Source organism: Canis lupus, chromosome 28 (assembly GCF_011100685.1).
Source record: "Canis lupus familiaris isolate Mischka breed German Shepherd chromosome 28, alternate assembly UU_Cfam_GSD_1.0, whole genome shotgun sequence".
Classification (NCBI taxonomy): domain Eukaryota; kingdom Metazoa; phylum Chordata; class Mammalia; order Carnivora; family Canidae; genus Canis; species Canis lupus.
The window spans coordinates 36,263,161-36,280,554 of NC_049249.1; the positions used below are offsets into that span (position 1 = coordinate 36,263,161).

General features: G+C 55.4%; 1 protein-coding gene and 1 long non-coding RNA gene across 4 annotated transcripts in view; both read left to right on the plus strand.

Annotated features, from left to right (window-relative positions):
- The first annotated feature begins 2,183 nt into the window (after positions 1-2,183).
- DOCK1 (dedicator of cytokinesis 1) overlaps positions 2,184-17,394 on the plus strand; it is a 493,779-nt gene continuing 478,568 nt past the window's right edge. For both annotated transcript variants that reach the window (XM_038579104.1, XM_038579105.1), the window contains exon 1: positions 2,184-2,333. In XM_038579104.1, the coding sequence (XP_038435032.1) occupies positions 2,288-2,333 (46 nt within the window). In that variant the 5' untranslated portion in view covers positions 2,184-2,287. The remainder of the gene's footprint in view (positions 2,334-17,394) is intronic.
- On the plus strand, positions 2,977-5,957 carry LOC111092956. 2 transcript variants are annotated; one of them, XR_005380759.1, is made up of 4 exons: positions 2,977-3,385; positions 3,762-3,860; positions 4,068-4,302; positions 5,443-5,957. It is a non-coding gene; the product is annotated as an uncharacterized LOC111092956 (long non-coding RNA). The 2 variants fall into 2 exon arrangements; XR_005380758.1 differs by having other exon boundaries at positions 4,068-5,957.

The window sequence follows — 17,394 nt, forward strand, 5'->3', positions numbered from 1 at the left end:
TGGGGCACCCTTCTTCTCTTGGACAGCCCCTTTACAGTTGCTTCTCTTTCAGTGGTCAGAGTCACAGGCCGTGTGTTCAGGGCCTGAGCCCCTGAGGTTTCTCTTTCTCCACAGGGGCTTCGAGTGCATGCAGGAGCCCAGGTGCCTTTCCTCTGCGGGATTCAAGTTCCTTACTAGTAGAATAAGGACCGTAACTTTCTGTGCATCTGTGGTTGACACCCCCCGGACTCTCAAGTCACACCTCATCCTCTCCTATGCAGCAGGTTCTCTCCCCCACGCAGACTGAAAAGCTCCTAGGGCTTCCAAAGTGTATTTAGTCTGCATCCTGGGTGGGATGCTGAGATTTCCCCGGCTCAGAGTAGCCCCAAGGGCAGGCAAGGGCACCCTCTACAGCAGAACGGTGGCCCGCCTGGCTTTCCCCAGGCCCTTGTGGCGCCCTCCCCCCCAGCTCTGCCACCCTATGCCCTTCCTACCCCGTGGAGCCTTTCGTCCTTTTACCTAACCCTTCCTCCAAGCCTTGAAGACTCCCAGCCCCAGGGCCATTGTCATGGTTCTTGGCAGGAGAGGACAACCAGTTAATACGATTCCGAATTAACTCCACGTACTGAGCTGCCTGTATTCTGAGGATTTCTCCTTTCTCTGTTTCTTGGTTTTAACTTCTTGTTCTTTCCTGAAATCATGGTGAAAAATAGAGACGTGTATTTTAAGTTTTTGTTTTTTTTTAAGATTTTATTTATTTATTCATGAGAGGCACACACACACAGAGGCAGAGACACAGGCAGAGGGAGAAGCAGGCTCCCCGTGGGGGGCCCGACGCAGGACTCGATCCCAGGACCCCGGGGTCACGCCCTGAGCCAAAGGAAGACCTTCAACCCCTGAGCCACCCAGGCGCCCCTGTTTGAAGTTTTTCCTTGGAGAAGTGTGAAGCCCCATTATTTATTGGTGTGGACACGGCCAGGGTGTGAGAACCCGCCTGCAGGGTGAAGGCCCCTTTCCCCAGAGCCCCTGCGCGTCTGCTCTGGCTCCTCTCCCGCTTCCTCAGTTTCCCTCCTGCACACACTCGCACTCGTGTCTGCGAGCCCAAGGAGGACGGGGTCGCTGGGCCTCGGCGGGGCTTCTCTGGGTCACTGCCCTCATTCCACACGCAAGCGAGGGGTCACCTCCCTGGGAAGCCCCCGCGACCAGCCTCGCGCCCCCCTTCCCGCCCCGAGCTCGGAGCTCCCCTTCCCACCCGCGGCTCCTCCGCGCCTCCTCCTCCCCCAACGGGCAGGTGCTCACTCTGAGTTCAGAGTGGGGGGACCCTGTGCGCCGCTCCGGGAGGCCCCCCTCGCGGTCCCCGTGCCCGTGCGGGGAGGACCCCAAGCCCCGCAGATCGCCCCCTTGTCGCTGCCCCCCCCACCCCCCCACCCCGCCCAGGGCGCCCCCCTGTCGTGCTGGGACCGCCTGGCCCCCAGGAGGCCTCCGGGACCCGGGGTGCCCGCGGGTCGGGGTCGACGTACCCGTGGGTCGGGGTGCGGGTCCCCGTGGGTCGGGGTGGGGGTCGGGGTCCCTGCGGGTCGGGTCGAGGTGGGGGTCGGGGTGGGGGTCCCCGCGGGTCGGGGCGGGGGGTCCCCGCGGGTCGGGGCCGGGGTGGGGGTGGGGTCGGGGGGTCCCAGCGGGTCGGGGTGGTGGTCGGTGTCGAGGTCCCCGCGGGTCGGGGTCGGGGTGGGGGTCGGGGTGGAGGTCCCCGCGGGTCGGGGTGGGGGTCGGGGCTGGGGGTCTCCGCGGGTCGGGGTCCGAGTGGGGTTGGGGTCGGGGCGGTCCCCGCGGTCGGGGTCGGGTCGGGGGGTCCCCGCGGTCGGGGTGGGGGCGGGGTCGGGGTCGGGTCGGGGGGTCCCCGCGGTCGGGGTCGGGTCGGGGGGTCCCCGCGGTCGGGGTGGGGGCGGGGGCGGGGTCGGGTCGGGGGGTCCCCGCGGTCGGGGTCGGGTCGGGGGGTCCCCGCGGTCGGGGTCGGGGTGGGGGCGGGGGGTCCCCGCGGTCGGGGTCGGGGCGGGGGGTCCCCGCGGTCGGGGTCGGGGTCGGGTCGGGGGGTCCCCGCGCAGGGCCGGGGCTCGGGGCCGCAGCCCGGCCGCCTCCCGCGGGCGCTCCCGGCCGTTCCCATCCGGCCCGCGACGCCCCGCCCGCCCCGTCCCACATGACGCCGCCTCCGCCGCAAACTTTTTCCTCCCATCCTGGGGCGGCTCGGAGGGAATGGAAGATGGCGGCCTAGGCGCGGAGTTTCCTGCCGGGCGGCGGCTGCGGCGGCGCCATGACGCGCTGGGTGCCCACCAAGCGGGAGGAGAAATACGGCGTCGGTGAGCGGGGGCGGGGGCGGGGGCGGCGGCGGGGGCGGGGGGGGCGCCCCGAGCGGCTGCCGGCGGCCCCAGAGCGCGGGAGGCGGCCGGGACACGCGCCCCGGTCCCCCCGGTCCCCCCGGTCCCCCCGGTCCCCCCGGTCTCCCCCGTCCCCCCGGCCCCCCGGCCCCGCGCACCGGCCGGCGGCGCAGCCCTGCAGCCTCGGGGCCCCGCGGGGCGCGCTCGCACCCCCCGCCCGGCCGCATCCTTGGGGGGCTCTGCGGGGCTGCGCCCGAGGGCTCGCTCGGGGAGGGCGGCGGCTGCAAGCGGCGGGCGGGGGGGGGGGGGCGGGAGCTGCGGGCCCGCGGCGGGACAGCCTGGGGTCGCCGCCCTCTGGGGTCCCCGCAGCGCCGGGGCAGTCGGGCGGCGGGTCGCGGGGGAGCGAGCGAGGCCGCCCCGACGGCGCCCTCCCCCTCCCCCCCCCCCCCCCCCCCCCCCCCCCCCCCCCCCCCCCCCCCCCGGGGGCTGCCCCCCCCCCCCCCACGCCTGACTTTGGTGACCTCGGTCCCTCCCGGGGCCCCTGTCGCCCGCTCCCGGGGTGCCAGGCCTGGCCCCACAGCTGGGCTGCTCCGACCTGGGGAAGCCTCCGGGCGGCCCTGGCCCTCGGGGCCCTCAGTGACCGGCTTGTCCCCACCCCCAGCTGTGGACAGTGCCGCGGTGGGCCCCGATCCACCTGCTCCACCTGCGGGGCCGCGGGAGGGGAGGGGAGGGGGCCCTCCGCCTCGCTCCAGGGACCCCTGCGGCCGGGCTCTCTTCCCTCCCCGTTTGTAGCGACGAGGAGGCGGAGGCTCAGACAGGGGCACAGAGGTCAGCGGCACAGGTGGCCTTTAGGGCTCCGAGTGTGTAAGCAGCGCCCTGGGTGCCTCCGTGTGGCTTCGTCTCAGCCGTCCTGATAGACACGTCGGGTCCCTCTGCAGCTCACGGAGGAGGTGTGGGGTGCACATTCTGTCCGTCCAGGACTGCTTCAAGGTGTGGTGGCCCTGGGGGTCCCCGCCGTGGAGAGCTCGCCGGAGGTGTGTGAGGAGTGAGCCGAGGACGGGGACACGGCAGGGACAGGTGGAGGGGGGCCTGGAGTGCAGGGGCAGGGAGCAGAGGAGCCCGACCGCAGACAGCCCTGTGGAGGAGGCAGGCAGCAGCTCTAGCTCTGGCCAAGGGCTTGCCTCCCCCCTCCCTGTGCACTGGGACACTGCAAGTGTCAAGTGTCAAGTGCCACTCCCACTTGACAGGGGCAGAGAGAAACTCCAGTGTTCACACCTCTGCTGAGTGCTACTTCTGGGATGGGACTCTGGCTGGGGAACTTAGGCCATCGCACGGAGGCCAGGAGATGGGGAGGGGCTTCTCCCTGGAGCACAACATTTTTGATACCTGACACCTTTCCTTGGCTCCCAGGGTGACCTGCTGGTGTCAGGGAGGACACTGTAGGTGTGGCACCTGTTGAGCTGCATGACTGTCCCGTGGAGAGGACCAAAGGGAGCACCCCGTGACAGAGTGAGCGGGGTCTCCTTGCTGGGGAGGTGACCCTGGGCAAGAACATGGCTGTGTCCCCTCCCCACGAACCTCCTCCCACAACTTCCAGAAGTTTCGCTAGCATTCACTGTGGTGACTTCTGACATCACACCTTTGGCTAATTGTGGTTTTAAGAAAAGTCTGTGCTGGAAAGTTTCCAAAGGACAGCGTCCTGGATGGTTTTGCCAGGCAATGCGAGGAACCAGGTGCGCACGGCAGTCTGGTGGAGGAGAGAGTGGCCCGCTAGGCTTGGTTTCACCAGGGCAGAGCCCAGGCAGCCGAAGGCGCTAGAAGGCCCTAGAAGGGACAGGACAGCACAGCACAGCGTGTTCAGCATCAGAAGGAGCTTTCAGTGACCAGAGTCCCGTCAGGCAACTCCTGATTCTGGGCAGAAGGCAAGGCGAGCGAGGATGCGCACATCCGGGTCAGCCCAAGCTCTTCACTGTTCTGGGAGTTGGCACTGGGGGGTCCCATTGGTTCGCCGGAAGGGAAGCCAGCAGTGCTGGGGGGCAGGGATTCATTCGCATTAGCTAACAGGCTGTTTCCGCCCAAGGGAAAAGTACTGGCCATCCCCCTTACCAACCACAGCGTTTTTTGGGGGAGCCTAACAACAGGGCTGTGTTTCCTCCGAGGGCTGTGGCGGGTCGTGGGTGGGCCTTGCTTCCACTCCGGCCACTGGATTGGCGGCATGAATGAATCACGAGGGGAAAGAAAATGATAAAACTCCATCTCATTTGGAAACATGAATCACAGCTCATTGTTTGCATGTACTTGGAATCTGTCAGAAGCATTGTTTGTAAATGAGACACTTTATTTTTTTGCAAAATGGGGAAAAGAGTAAACAGCTGATCTGTTGCTTCCTCAGCAAGGCAGGAAGTGCTGGTCTCTCCCCAGGCCCCCCATTTATTCCAGTGTGGGTTGGGGTTGCCCCCAGGAAATTTTCCAGCCTGTTAATGTCTCCCCCTGGGCTTGAGTTGAGTGGGTCAGTGTTTACAGATTTGGTTAATTAACACAGGGAGGAATTTTGACTTGCCTTCACGGGAGTGCGGTGGTGGTGGTGGGGGGAAGCTTGGCACAGGTGAACTTTTCCATCATCCCCCAGCTAGGCAGAGTCTGAGGTCTCAACGCTAATAAAACTATTATTGGTCCTGTTCCTAAAATGAGGTAAAAAGATGCAGTGTGTTTTAGAGTCACACCTGAGAATGGTGCGCTCACCTCTCTTGGTGTGAAGGTCAGAATAACGGCCCTCAAAATGTCCATGCCCTAACCCCCAGACCGCGTAAATGCGTTCTGTGACATGGCCGAAAGGGCTTTGCAGATGGGGTTAACGTAATGAAACAGAGTTGGAGAGATGACGTTGCATTAGCTACATGGGCCCCCAAAGCAGAGAACTTTTCTCTGGCTGGTCACAGAAGAGTGGATTAAGAGGTTCCAAGCCTGGGCAGGGTCCCACGCAAGGTTGCTGGCCCTGAGATGTAAGAGCTTGCTTGCAGGGACCAGAGGAAGCCCAGGGAGCTCAGGGCAGCCCCCCAGCTGGCAACCAGCAAGGAAATGTGGACCTCAGCCCTGCAGGTACAACCGGATCCTGCTCGCACCCCGACTGAGCCTGAAAAGGGATCCATCCCTTCCTGAGCTCCCGACGAGAGCCCAGCTGGCCAACAGCTGGACTTGGAGACCCAGAGCCACTGAGTGTCTGACCTGGGGAGCTGTGAGATTATCCCTGGGGACCCTTTGAAGCTGCTCAGGGAGTGGTGGTTAAGACGGCAATAGAAAAACCAGCAGAAGCGTGGGAGAGTGAGGTTTGTTATGGAGGAGGTGGAACCCCAGTGGATCCAATGTGGGTGCTTAATTCTGGCCTTTCGACGGAGAGCTCAAACGGGAGGTGGGTGTTGGTGCTGCAGACACTTTAGCTCCTGGCTCTTACTCCTTCTGTGGCCCCTAAGCCCCTTCCTGTTTCCCCATCTGGAAGGTGGAGCTAAGCCTGCCTACCACAAAGACTGAGGACGATGATGCCTTGAGATGATGATGTTGGCAGAGCAGGGGGGCATCATGTTTGAGATCAGCCAAGCGCTCAATGGCGTGTTGCTTTTATTAATTTTTATTTAATAAAGTGCAGTTCAGAAATGTAGTGACAACTGATTTTGGATTTGACAGGCACGGTTGCTGCAAGAATACTTTTCTTCAAAAGTTGATTTCTTAGTGGTGTGTTCTGCCCCTCTATTGGGGGAAAGGCGCGTGTGCTTGGTGCTGGGGAGCATGACTTGTGTGTATTTAGATTAGTTCTGAGTGATGATAACTGCTAGCTAGGAGTAGTGTAATATCCAAATAAATTTGGGATTGTGGGAGTTGTGGAGAGATCTCTTGTTATCTGGAGTAGCAAGCAAGCTGCTACTTTGGGGAAAAAAAATTAGATTTGATTGTAAGTAAATAGAAATGCAGGCATTTTCATTCACTGGAGTTGCAGAAAAACCAAATTAGGGCATATTATATTTCCTACAAACCCTATTTTGCTTTGGAAACATTATAAAAAATTTAAATTTATTGTGCCAATGTTTGCCTCGAATATCACATCTTATCAGGGCTGTCTAGGATTTGTGAATAGTTCCTTGTTACCTTTCTTCCATCTATGAGTACTTCCTTATCTTTTTATTTCTTCTTTAATGCTGTATTTTCAGATAATTATAAGCACATACCTTTTTAAAGAAATAATACAACTGGGACGCCAGGGTGGCTTACTGGTTGAGTGTCTGCCTTTGGCCCAGGGAATGATCTTGGATTCCCCGGGATCGAGTCTTACATCGGGCTCCTTGCATGGAGCCTGCTTCTCCTCCATCTGCCCGTGTCTCTGCCTCTCTCTGTCTTTGATGAATGAATAAAATCTTAAAAAAAAAAAAAAGAAATAATACAACAGAGACCCCATAGACCCCATTACCAGTTTCCCCCAAACCAGAGCCCAGGATATTGACCTGGATGCAATCCAGGTACAGAGCATTGCCATCCCCCAGGACCCTCTTCTTGTCCTTTCATAGTCACACCCACCTCGCCCCTCCTTCTTGCATAAACCCTGGCCACTAGTAGTCTCTTCTCTATTTCTTTAGTTTTATCATTTCAAGAATGTTCCACAAGTGGAATCCTACCGTATGAAGCCTCTTTGGATTATTTTTTTCCACGCCACATAATTCTCTCGACATGCATCAGGTGGTTGTGTGTATCCGCAGGTGGTTCCTTTTCAACGCCGAGTGGTGTTCCGTGGCATGGATGTACCACAGATGGATTAACCATTCACCTGTTGAAGGACATCTGGGTTTTGGCTGTTATGAATAAAGCCACTATGAACATTTATGCACAGGTTTTCATGTGAACACAAGTCTTCCTTTTCTGGGATAAGTGCCCAGGAGTGCCATTGCTGAGATGTATGTGGTTGCGTGTTTGGATTTTTAAACTGCCAAACTATTGCAGACTAGTTGCAGCATTTTGCGTTCCCACTGGCAACATATGGTTCTCCCTGCCAGACTTCCTTGTTGTCCCTCTTGTCTATTTTAGCCAGTCTGATCCAGTGTGGTCGTACATCGTTGTGGTTTGCATTTGCATTTCCCTCTTTGCAGCCCCTCCTTGAAGAGTGTCTTGGTGTAATTTGGGAGATGGGCCTGTGGGCTGCTGCATGAGCTGCGCTGCTGGGGGAGGCTGCTGACAGAGGAGGTGCTTGCAGAGGTGCAGAAGGAGCGGGGCCACCACGCTGTGCAGTTGTCCAACATGTTAGGGAGCTGAGTTCTGTTGGAAGAGGAGATCATGGGGTGGGAGGCCAGTAGGGCTGTCCAACAGTGTGGACATAGAAACACTGCCTTAGGGCAGCTCTGGTGGCTCAGCGGTTTAGCGCTACCTTCAGCCCAGGGCATGATCCTGGAGACCCTGGATCAAGTCTCACATCAGGCTCCCTGCATGGAGCCTGCTTCTCCCTCTGCCTGTGTCTCTGCCTCTCTCTGTGTCTCTCATGAATAAATAAATAAAATCTTAAAAAGAAAAAAAAGAAAGAAACACTGCCTTACACCGCTGGCTGATCGCCAGGCACGGTGTTCAGACTCCTCCTGGGTGTCTGGAGAAGGTCTCTGAGAGGTAAGCCCTGAGGAGGGGACCCAGAATTTGAGTTTTAGCCGTGGTGTGGCCACTCTTTGTTGATGTGACCTGGGGCATTGTCTTTGAGGCTCTCCTAGCTGGTTCCAAGTTTTCAAAATGGAAGGATGATGCTTGGCCTTGTCTGTAAGGTCAGGCTGATGGGAGGTCCCAGGAGCTAAAGACCTTAAGGCTCCTTGGAAACATTGTTACACCAATAGCAGTAGCATTGTTGCTAAGTTTGCTCTTATTTATAAGGTGGGAAGAGCTTTGGGACCCTCCCTCAAGTCCACATATAAAATGTGTATTAGTTGGCTGCCGGATCAAAGTACTGCTCTGAGGGGCTTAGGCAGGAATTTATTTTCTCAGTTCTGGAGGCTGGGAGTCCAAGGTGTTGGTGGGGTAGCTTCCCTCAGACCTTTCTGTGGTGTGTGGATGGCTGCCTTCAGTGGGCCCTCACGGGGTCTTCTCCGTGGGGTCTGTGTCCTCACCCCCTCTTCTTGGATGAGGGCCCACCCTCATGACTTCCTTACCTTCATCATCTCTTTATTTTTATTATTTATTTATTTATAGATTTTATTTATTTTCATGAGAGACACAGAGATAGAGGCAGAGACACAGGCAGAGGCTGATGCAGGACTTGATTCCAGGACCGCGGGATCATGAACTGAGCCAAAGGCAGACGCTCAACCACTGAGCCACCCAGGCGTCCCTTCATCATCTCATTAAAGACCCTATTTGCAATACATTCTGGGTTAATGGTGGGGGTGGAACTAAAGCGTTTGAATTTTGGGCGACATAACCCATAACAGGATTGTCACAAGTCAGACTTTCCCTCTGAATCTTAGTGATGCTTTTGGTGGTCACCATCTGAGTGAATTTGTTTTTTTCTTCTGCAGGGTTGTGGGTCCCCAGTTCCTTGGGGATGCCTGGAAGAAGGGAGGAGGGAGCTGGGAGCTTGGAGCTCCCAGTGTAAACCCTGCCCCCCCCCCCCCCCCCCCCCCCAAGGCTCACAGAATCTAATTTAAAGAATCGAATTAGTGTCTGTGTTCAGCCCTGGAAATTTCTTGTAATCAAATTACTGACAGAATGATACAGCCAGGGAGTTTGAGACCTACACAGGAAGTGGAACAGGTTTTAAGTGTGGTCACTCACAGGGAGGGCACACCTGGGGAAAGGCTCTCCCTCTCCCTCGGGCTGTGGGGCTGTGCCGTCACACCCCACCTGCTTGTGCTCACCTGCCTTTAGCTTTAGGAGGCAGAGACCTCCAGCTGGGACGTGTTTCCAGTTTCTCATCACTTGTCTTGGGATGTTGTCGTTTTGGCATGTGGGTGGGGTGGCCCGGCTCCCTGTGGTTCTGGAATGCCAGTTGTCCAGCGATGGCAAGGAGCACCTCTGGCTATGGCATCACATGCTCATTGTTGGGCCAAGTGCACAGCTCCAGGGGGTGCTCCTCACTTTGTGGGCCTGAAGCGGGCTCCTGCACCCCTGTTACACCTGCACGGTCTGCAGGGGTCATGGGCAGTCACGGGAGTGCTTTAACTTCGGTAGCTGATGGGGCGAGGGCAGGTGTTGACATGTGACAAATAGGTGGCCGCATGCTTCTTGCTGATCACTCAGAGGCACAGGGTTAGCAGGGCACTGGGCAGCCCCCCCACATCCCCGCATGCACCTCATTCCACGTTGAAATTTTGGGCACTGTCTGTGAAGCAGGGGAGCTGGGTTCTTGTTTCACGGAGTCGAATCTCGGGGACCAAGAGTGAATAAAACGATAGTTTATTAAGCAAGGATCCAGAGAAAGCTCTCTGGGGTGAGAGGGGTCCCCACAGGGTTGCCACTGGGGGCTTGCAGGGTTCATCTCTTATGGAAAGCCAACCAGGGAACTTAAATCCTTTTAACATCTCTATGGATAGCATCAGTGAGTAAGAACTAGTGCCCTTTTTAGGGTCCTGGTAAACTTTGTTGGTCACAAGTAGCTGTTCTAACAAGACCCCACCTCTGATGCCTGGAGGCCTGGCTTGTTTATCTCTGGTTCCTTACACCTCCACATTTTTGGAATTTTATGAGCCTGATCCCGTAGCCCCTACTTGTCTCCCTACCTAGCCGCGCCTCTCCCTTACTCATCTGTCCTTTACTCATCTGCTTAAATATATGTGTATATATACATATATATAAATAAAAAAAGATTTTATTTATTTAAGAGAGTAGAGTGAGAGCAGAATGCAAGAGCATGAGCCTGGGAACGGGGCAGAGGGAGGAGGGAGAAGCAGACTCCCCGCTGAGCAGGGAGCCCTCCAGGGAGCTAGATCCTAGGACCCTGGGATCATGACCTGGGCTGAGCCACCTGGGCACCCCAGGCACTCTCTGCTCTTTGTCAGGATCCCCTCAGCCCCTCAGTCTGACCGTGTGCCACGGGGTCCCATTACCTCTGCAGCCTTGCAGCCACTGTGCGTTGTAAGGGAGGGTCCCAGATGGGGAGAGATGTTTGATGCCTTTGCTAGAATTTTAGTGTTCACCCTGAAGTCCTATCAGGGGTTGAAGTTCCCACAGATCCCAGAGCTCCTGAGGGGACCTGGTGAAGGGAGCCCTCTAAAGCTTACGTGGAGAAATCTTCTCACCAGAAGTCTTTGTCCTGGTGGGATTGCTGTTCTGGGTTGCAGTTTGTTGCAGGAATGTGACACCAAATTCCTGTGCCATCTTGAGTGATTCTGTTTAACTGGCCTTGTAAGGAATGCTTTTATATGTAAATATTCCTATTGTGATTGCTTTTCTGAATCAGGGTTGGCTGGCTGCTGTAACACACAGCCCCAACGTTTCCGTGGCTTCCTACAGTGCAGGTTTGCTATTTGTTTATGCCGCAGTCCAAGCGGCTGGTGGGAGGGGGTGCAGACGCTCTGCTGCCTCTAGCCATCTGGGGGCTCAGGTTCCTTCTGTCCTGTGGCCCTGCCCTCCACTAGGCTCTTTGCCTTTCAACTTGTGGATAAGGAAAGAAAGAGACAGAGGACAGTTTACAGCCAGGGCTGGGGGTGGGTGCGCCTCCCTCCATCCTTTGCCCAGAGCTCAGTACCTGGCCAGACCTGACAGCAGCACCTGGGCTTGGGAATAGAGTCTGACTGTGTGCCCTGCAAGAAGAGGGGGATGTGCACATTGGGTCTCCTCCACCGGTTCCCATCGACACCTGCTTTCTCCTAATCAGGAGGAATTAGAACCTTCAGCTTCATTGGCCTCAAACACAGAGATTGTAAGTTATAAACACCATTTTGTCCCTGAGAGTCACTTGACAGCCGATGTCCAGATCTCTCCAAATACATGAAGAGCTGCAGATGAGAACAGGTGCTGCCTTTTCCTGGGCCTGTTTTCAGCTCCTTTATGTTCTCTGGATTCCGGGATGTCCTTCACTGTAGACCTGGCCCAGAGAGTACTCCTTGTGGGGCGGGGTAGCCCCCGCGAGTCTAAGGGAGGCTGCCTTCTAAGTGAGTCATCTTCCTATTTGTCTGGCAGTTCCTATTCTCGCCATCCTGAAACATATGCGGCACCCCCAGATCCCATTCCTGTGTCTTTTGAATTCTTTTGGCCTCAGAAAAGGGTGCACCAAACCCTGCTAATTAGATCTGTGTCTAAGCGTTGGTTTTTGTTTATTAGAACGGAATCTTTAATCTTTATGATTAAGCCAGGCACTGAAAAAAGGCTGCCCTAGTAAATCAGTCACAGCTATAGTAACTTAAATTTTGGGTGGGGGGTGGCATTGTGGTATAGGGTGAAGAGCACTGGACTGAGAGTCAGAATGCCTGGAATCAGGCTAGGGCACCACTCCTCTGCTTTATCTACCCTCCCCAGCCTCAGGCCCTTGGAGATGGGGAAATAGTGTCCTGTTTGCCGAGGTGCCTGGGGGAGCTAGCAAGATGACACATACCGTAGAGCTTCCGCAAGGAGAAAGTACTACTTTCTGTTATTTCCCCTTTCAGAAGGAGAAAGTACTACTTTGTACTGTTGATGTTAACCTGTTACAGAAAAGATATGCGATTTCTGGTGATGGTTTAAATCATTTACTGGAAAAGGGTACTGTGGCAGCAGGAGCTTGATTTTTCCCAAGGTTTTGTAATTTTCGTTTTATCACTAGACAAGTTGGGTAGTCATTGATGAACGCTGCGAGCCGGAGAGCCCATGATGCGTGGGGTGGAGAGTGATGAAGGCGAGTGTGTCCCAGCTTCCCTGAACACCATAGTTGTGAGCCACTGAGGAGTGATAGAGCGAAGAGAACTGTGCCTTCAGATAACCCTCCTTTCTTCCAGTTTTCTTGCTGGCGTTGTTCTTAGACATTGGGGATCCAGAGCCGCCCTCCTGGTAAGTGTATGTTGTGGTACAAGTCAGTCTCCTATGTGACATTCTTGGAGATAGTGGTGTTTCTGAATTCAGGTTTGTCTTGATGTAGAGGAGAAGATGGTCCCCGTGCAGACGACCCACACCCCCAACCGCACACCCCTGGCAGGTCTGAGGACCCCCCGCCCCCCAGTCACATGTGCTGATGAGACCGCGGGGAGTGTAGGGTCTCTCCCCGTGTAAGGGAGGTGACCTGTGATGAGCGTACTACTCTCATTCAGGCTCAGTTTTTGCCATTAAATGAATAATAAAAAACTCCTTTAAAAAAAAGATTGTTTCAGAGAAGAAGAAAGAGAGAGAGAGAGAGAGAGCGCGCGCACAAGCTGGGGGGAATGGCAGGGAGAGGGTGAGGGAGAAGCAGGAGAGCCTGATGTAGGTCTCAACCAAGGACCCTGGGATTGTGACCCGAGCTGAAGGCAGATGCTCCACTGATTGAACCGCCCAGATGCCCCCCAAAACTCTGTTTTTTTGAGCTTTGGGTGATTGCAGGGACATGGATGTGTTGGATTTTTTTTTTTTTTTTTTTTTTGGTGGCGAAACCAACACATTTAGCGCTTGTCAGTCCTGGGCTCTCAGGTTCTCTCAGAGTTTTCAGACTGTGGTGGCTGCTGGCTGCTTGGAAACCCTTTAAAAAATGCCCTTCAGAGCCGTCTGGCCTCATTTCCTGCTGTCCTATCCATCTCGGGGGTCCGGCTGGACCCAGTCTGTGATTTGCCCATTCCTGCCTTAGCTTCTTAGGACTTGTGCCCAGGGCTGCAGCATTGTAGGCCTTGTCCTCCCTGCCTCCTGACCCCTTCTGGAAGAAACGGCCTCTCTGTTCCCAACCCGGGTTGTGGGGACAAGTGTGTGAGGGCTGAGGGCCTAGCAGGAATGACTGAATCCCCAGGGCCTGGGAGTCTTGAGGCAGAAGGAGGGTAAGGGGGGAAGGGTAGAGAGAGAGCCAGGGGATGGGGCAGGTGCACCCCAGGGTCAGGGCGTCAGGGTTGAGGAGCGGCCTGCCTTCCCTCAGAGCTCACAGCATTGAGGTTTTCCCTTCTTAATTGCCGTAGCCAGAGTCTCCGGATGCAGGTTCTGGGCTGATGTAGCTGTATGGCCAGGAGGCTGAGCTCTAGGCAGTGGTGCGCCGCACGGGGCCTGGGGCAGCTGGCCCTGAATTTGGGTGAGAGAGGCCCAGCTCAACCCACTGGTCCTGGTGGTCATACCTGAGAAGTGACCTGTTTGAGGCTCAGTGCCTTCTCCTTGTGAATATTCGAGGGCATCACTGCTGTGGGGGCTCCCCGGGCAAAGCCAGGACCAGTGCCCAGGTTGGGATGTATGCATGGGGGACTCTGCACCCCTTCTGGGCCCCAGTTGGCTCACTTGTCGACTGTGAACAACAGTAGTTGCTGCCTTGCAGAATTGTTTGAGAGTGAAATGAGCTAATTCAAGCAAAACTGGGTTTCTGGACCCATGTACAACTGACATTCTGGGTCGGATAATTTTTGCTTGCGCGGGGCTGCCTGGTGCATTGTTGAGTGCTCAGCAGCTTCCCTGGCTTCCACACTAGATCTGAGTAGCGCTCCCCTTCCCTCAGTGTGACAACCTGTGTAGCTGCAGACGTGGCCCCATATTCCCTGTGGGCAGGATGGTTCATCTGCTGGAACCACTGGTATGACGTGCAGGGGTGAAGCTGGACTCACGGGTGACACCCCCTGGCTGTTGGCATCACAGTGATGTCTCCTGCATACCTGGGCAGGCCAGCTGGAGCCCTATAGGACTGACTGCTGGACGGTGTGCTGGGGGAGGCAAGGGGGAGGCAGGGGGGAGGGAGGGGGGAGGGGTACAGCCTCTGGCCCGGTATGGCTGTAGGAAGGTGGTCAGGAGCCAGCTGTGTTTCTTCTCCCTTCTCCCTTCTGAGAGACACCTGTGAGGTCAGGTCCTAGACAGATGTGCCGATCCCCAGGGGAATCACGGACTCTTCCCCACGTCCTTCCTGAGGGGTCAGGCTGCCCCCAGACCTCCAGAAATACTGGAGCTCAGGCGTTCGCCGCTGGAATTGTATTTGCTGGAATAAAGGCCTTCTCAGGACTTCGTGTCCCCCCCCCCCCCCCCCGAAAATAATAACTTATTTTCTTTAACATAATTGACTTTTCCAGGGGCAAATAATGATTTAGCAAGGAGGGAAATGTGATTATTTTTCTTCCAAATTGCTGTGCTTCTATTAACTTCGCAAGATTTATTTTCAAGTCCTTCTAACGTCATGTGTGTTCTGCTGCCTATTTTTCAAAGGCAGGAATGCGTCTTGGTCCTCCAGGCACTGTGGCCAGGCTGCCAAGTTTCTTTAGATGTTTCTCGGGGAGTGTTTTGGAGGATCAGCCTGGAGCGGCCAAGGGGAGGGGGAGGTGGGGATGGGGAACCGATACCGGGGACTCCCCCATACACAAAGGATGGATGGGACTTAGTCCGGCTGACCTCCTTGATGTCCGGTGGTATTTCTTTACCCAACTTCAGTCACCGCTGCGTGTCGTGGCAGTGCCACAGTGCCTTTGCATGTGTTCTTCTCTTTGTCTGTCAATAGTCTTATTTACTTTCCACCTCCAGGCCCCCTTCATCTTGTAAACCTTTCCCAACTCATCCAGGCTGCACGGGGCCCTCCCCGATGCTGCTCTCTGCAGTTCTGTCACCTGTGGGAGCCGTGGGGGCACCTTACCCATGTCCCCTGCTGGACAGAGGGCCCTGGAGGACATGGGCTGCGTTGTGTTCCTTTCTCTGTTCCCTGTGCCCAGTGTGACCCCCGGCATACCTGTTGAATGAAGGCAAAGGTACAGAAGGCTTTTATCTCAGCCAGGTGTTGGGAGCTAACTTGAAAGCCGCAAATCTCCTGGTGGCAGAGAGTCATGACCCTGGGTGTGCGGCCCCTTCTGGGACGTGTGGTAGGAGCGCTCAGGAATCCAGTGCAGGGTCGGGTCAACTGGACGTACAGCTCCCCCACCCTGACTGTGGGTGGCTCCCTGAGATGGGGCTCTGTCCTGGATGGAAGTGGGTACCCAGTGCCCTGCTGCTTACAAACTTGGTGACCAGACAGCTCAACCGGACCTCAGATAATGGGGGGCATCACCAGCATGTTGTTCCTAGATCTACCCCCCTGCCAAGCTTTCCCTTCCTAATGTGATGCTCCAATAACCTGCTTTCTCAGTTTAGTGGTTGGGGTCAAGGGCAGGGACTAGATGAGCAGGAGGACAGGAGAAGGAAGACCCAGGTTGCAAAGGAAGGTGGCAGGGGGAGCCCCGGCTCAGGGTCCTGGTGGCCGTGGAACCCCAGGGAGGCTCCGGGCAGCTTCTGGGGCCTGAGATCATCTGTAAAGTGGGGATCCTGCCGCAGTGTCCCCTGCCATGCGGCATGGTGGTGAGAGGCCAGTGAAATCAAAGGGGATCGTATGCGCAAAGTACTTGGTGCCTGCAGAGCAGCAAAGAGCTGAAAGGAACCTCCAGACATTTCTGTTTAGAAGAGAGATCTGGGGCAGCCCGGTGGTTTAGCAGTTTAGCGCTGCCTTCAGCTCAGGGCCTGATCCTGGGGACCTGGGATCGAGTCCCACGTCGGGCTCCCTGCATGGAGCCTGCTTCTTCCTCTGCCTGCGTCTCTGCCTCTCTCTCTCTCTCTCTCTCTCTCTGTCTCTCATGAGTAAATAAATAAAATCTTAAAAAAAAATAATAGAAGAGATACCTGTAGCCTTTTTTCTGTCGAGGTCCAGGTAATAAATAACTTAGGTTTTGTACCCCCCGAACCCCCTGAAGGCAAAACGGAGGGTGCCATGTGGGTATTTATATAATTGTTAAAAACATGGGACCCCCCCCGCAGGGCGCCCGGGTTGCTCAGTGGGTTAAGCTAAGTCTGACTCTTTTCTCAGGTCTTGATTGACCTCAGTGTTGTGAATTCAGGCCCTGCATTGGGCTCCCCATTGGGCGTGGAGCCTCCTTAAAGAAACAAACAGTGGAACCACTCAAAAGTGTGTAAGAATCAGAAGACAGTTTGGCAGTGCCTCAGAAAGTTTTAATTAAACACACACCTACCATATCACTCAGGGATTCCATTTCTATGTCTGTTCCCTGAAAAGCTGCAAATGGGCATTGTACAAAAACTTGCATATAAACGTCCACTGTGTAGTATTTACCATATGAGACACATGGAAACCATCCACATGTCCATCAGCAGATGAGTGCGTAAATAAAATATGGCGCATCCACACAACGGAGGGTTATTCAGCCACAAAACGGAACACCAACCCAACACTACAACATGGGTGAACCTAGAAAACATTATGCAGACTGAAAGAAGCCAGTCACAAAGGGACATATATCTTAGGATTCTCTGCATAGGAGATGTCCAGAATAGGCAAATCCATAGACCCGGAAAGCAGATTACTGGCTGCTGGGGGTTGGGGGAGAGGGAATGGGGAGTGAATACCATAAGGGGCATGGGGTTTCTTTTGCAGGAGACGAGAATATTTTAGAACTAGAACTGCATAGAGTTGGTGGTTGCACGACATTGTGAATGTACTATATGCTACCAAATTGTACACTCACTTGATTTATTTATATATTCATTTACTTTACTCCTACAACCTTCCTGGGAAGGGAGTACTATTTTTGGTCTCTATTTTGCAGAGGAGACCAAGGCACTGAATATTTTGTTAATGAATTGTTTTAACCAAATCATACACTTTAAAATGGTTAATTTGGGGGCACCTGGGGGGCTCAGTCGGTGAAGTGTCTGCCTTCGTCTCGGGTCATGATCCTGGGGTCCTGGGATCCAGCCCCACGGGCTCCCTGCTCAGCGGGGAGTCTGCTTCTCCCTCCCCCTCAACCTGCTGCTCTCCCTGCTTGTGCTCCCACTCTCCCTCTCTCTATCAAATAAATAAATAAAATCTTAAAACAAAATAAAATGATTAATTTTATGTTACCTGAGTTTGACCTCATTAAAAGAATGGTGGAAAGCATTCTCCGTGTACAGGCCGAACAAAGCCGGGCTGTCCGTGGCCGGATTGGGT